Raw genomic sequence first — 2,739 nt, 5'->3', positions numbered from 1 at the left:
TTGACGTGCCACAGGAAAAAACGGCCGAACGCTGGCTCTTGGCGTAGATTTGTAGATTTTGTATGAAATATTCAGCATATGCTGACGTTCAATAGGGTTGAGGTCATACACCGTGACTCACTTCAAAGGATGGTGTGCGTAAGAAGTTATTTCCTAATACCAGCGCAACTTTCGATGAAAGAGGATAAAAGAAAGTGTTTTACCTGTATTTATAGTTTAATGTACCTAGTCTTTCAATTTTCATTTACACTATGCAGAAGATTCCCATAGTCAACTGGGCAATTTAACACTCTCTATTAATGTGTATAACTTAAAATCGTTCTATAGCAGACACGTGATTTTGACTTGTCATTTAAAAATATATGTATAGAGATTCGATGAGCGTTAGATTTTGTAGAAAACTCAGATTTAAGAATTGCCCAATATCAAAGATACCTAATTGTCATATTTAATTTCTGTTATGTCTCTTTACGCAAATATTCTACAAAAAACAAGATCATGAACGAAAAACTAAATATATTGAACTAAAAGTGCTAAAAAACAAAGTCAGACGGCTTGTATAAAGCCCAGCTTCTTATAAAATATCAGTTCCCACCGCTTGAGCTTCGCTATGGGAGCGTCGTTGTCTATCTTCTTGCTTCTCTTGTATTTCCTAAAGAAGTCGGCATCGACCTGATAGAGAAAAAAACTTCTTTAAATTTTTCATCAATTTATCATATCAGCTTCAAGCGGTCTTCTGCCAGACAATAGTCTTTCTCTCAAGTAACGCCACAACAAACAGTCATCCGCCTACCTTGTGATTTAAAAACTGACATTTCAAGGAAAAAAGAATCCTCAGGTATGCAATCTACTACGCTATTTAACGATTTAAGCAGATAAGACAAAGCGAAGTAATTAGGCAAAGTGCCAATAGCAATTTTGACACTTCTTCTAATCTGACTTGTATATTTGAGAGGCCTGTTTTTGGTCTAACAAAAAACTTATCATAGCCGTTGACCAGCAAATAGACATTTACACACTGGATTTTTTGAATTTTACAAAGGGATCATCAAAATTATCAACTTTGGTAATAAAAATTCCAACCTTAACTCTCTGATCAACGTTATCCCTGGTCCCTGCGACGGTACCACCGATGGCTGGCTCACTCTGGTTCTTCACTCTCGGATAGAACATCCACCTCTTAGAGCCAAGACCATCGCTCTTCAAGATCTCTTGAATGCGATCGTGACGCTTTTTCGTCGCTAAATATTTTGATGGATTCTTCTTGTGTTTACTCGCTACAATAGATGTATTTGAATTTAAAATCAACGTCTTGTCTACTGATTTTTGCTCAAAAAGTGCATACACTAACAGTCGAATAAGAAAGAATGGATTAAAAAAAATATATCTGAAAAATCTGCTTCATCACATACATTTTTCTTCTCATCGTACTCCATGACTAAATGATCTTTTTATGCTTTCTGTCTTAAATATTACTACATACTACATATTATTAAATGATCTGTTAATTCGAAAAGTGACTTACGCGAAAGATATAGAACTCTGAATGCATCAAGAAATCCAGGTTCTTTGTAATTCAGTTCTCGTTGTCGTGTTCCGGAACCGCTGTGACTTTGACTGCTTCTGCGACTGCGACTGCAACTTCTAGTCCTAGACCTGGTCCTGGATCTGGATCTGGATCTCAATCTAGATCGTGTCCGTGACTTTGATCGAGACCTGGTGCGAGATTTTGACCGCGATCTAGACCTCACTCGCAAACTACCGCTCCGTGATCGTTTTGAATCCCGGGATTTGCGCTTTCGTTGTTTCGATCTGCTCCGCCTTAAATACAAATTAAACTTTAAATGAAAAATATTTGAAATAAGATACTGGCATCACATTTACACGCACAATACACACTCAGACGGAATATGAAAAAGGGATAATATGATTATAATTTTACTAAACGTTCGACTAATTTTTTCATGATATTTTATGCTATAATAATAAGTGCATTCTTCATTGGCAATTTCAGATTCACTGATCAAAAGCAAGTAGTGCCAATCAAAATCAATAGAAACCTGGAGATCAGCTACATTTCTTTGAGGAGACTTCCTTACCTGCCTCTCTCGCGATCTTCATTCAGGGGACCAAGTCCATAATACTCGCCAAAGCCATCTCCATGATCAGGGTACTCTGCCTCCGGGGGTCGCATCGGCGGGAACGGCGGGGGATATGGGTAACCATAGCCTTCCATTAACCATTAACAAACCACCACCATGTATTTACAAAAAAATCACAAATAATTTTTAGTATTTTTCGTTAGGACGCTGTCACTGTCAAATTTTGTCTTTTTTTGTTTTATACTATTTCGGATTTGTGGAGGTTCAAGATTTTAGAAATGAGGTCTGATAGTCCTTTGACTTCTTTGATATTATCTTGGTGGCGGAGTTTCGTCAACTTTTGTAAGTTTAGGTGAAATCGATATCTGTCATTTATTTTAGTTCTAAAATAAATTTGAAACCTTTCAACTCAAAGACATTAAGTCTGTGTAACTCAAAAAATCAACTTCATAATTTTTATTCGACAGCATTATGAATCTAAAAGAACCGACGAGAATGGCAAAAGAACAATAACGGTCGGACTCTATAAAATCACTTAAAACATAAAGAAAAACTCATTACGCTTTTTAAAACTCTGAAAAAGATTTGTAACAAGTCAGAACCCTTTTAACATTAAAAAATATACTTCGCCCCGAAA

General features: G+C 36.4%; 1 protein-coding gene across 1 annotated transcript; it reads right to left on the bottom strand.

Moving 5' to 3' along the window:
• Positions 1–499: 499 nt before the first annotated feature.
• LOC113493585 (serine/arginine-rich splicing factor 6-like) lies at positions 500–2,353 on the bottom strand. The gene is made up of 4 exons (XM_026871625.1): positions 2,100–2,353; positions 1,526–1,821; positions 1,084–1,277; positions 500–672 (listed from the first exon to the last, which is right to left on the bottom strand). The coding sequence occupies exons 1-4, from the start codon at positions 2,234–2,236 to the stop codon at positions 547–549; spliced, it is 753 nt and encodes a 250-aa protein (XP_026727426.1). The 5' UTR covers positions 2,237–2,353; the 3' UTR covers positions 500–546.
• Positions 2,354–2,739: the final 386 nt, after the last annotated feature.

The sequence above is a fragment of the Trichoplusia ni genome, chromosome 4, assembly GCF_003590095.1.
Source record: "Trichoplusia ni isolate ovarian cell line Hi5 chromosome 4, tn1, whole genome shotgun sequence".
NCBI lineage: Eukaryota > Metazoa > Arthropoda > Insecta > Lepidoptera > Noctuidae > Trichoplusia > Trichoplusia ni.
This window is presented reverse-complemented; position numbering and strand designations above follow the sequence as displayed.

What these genes read in the sequence shown, in the direction of transcription:
- LOC113493585 (XM_026871625.1), bottom strand. Translation starts at nt 2,236, where the DNA reads ATGGAAGGCTATGGTTACCCATATCCCCCGCCGTTCCCGCCGATGCGA. An exon ending in CAGAGTTCTATATCTTTCGC is followed by an intron (nt 1,278 to 1,525) that starts GTAAGTCACTTT and finishes CATCTATTGTAG; the next exon opens with CGAGTAAACACAAGAAGAAT. An exon ending in ACGTTGATCAGAGAGTTAAG is followed by an intron (nt 673 to 1,083) that starts GTTGGAATTTTT and finishes TTTCTCTATCAG; the next exon opens with GTCGATGCCGACTTCTTTAG.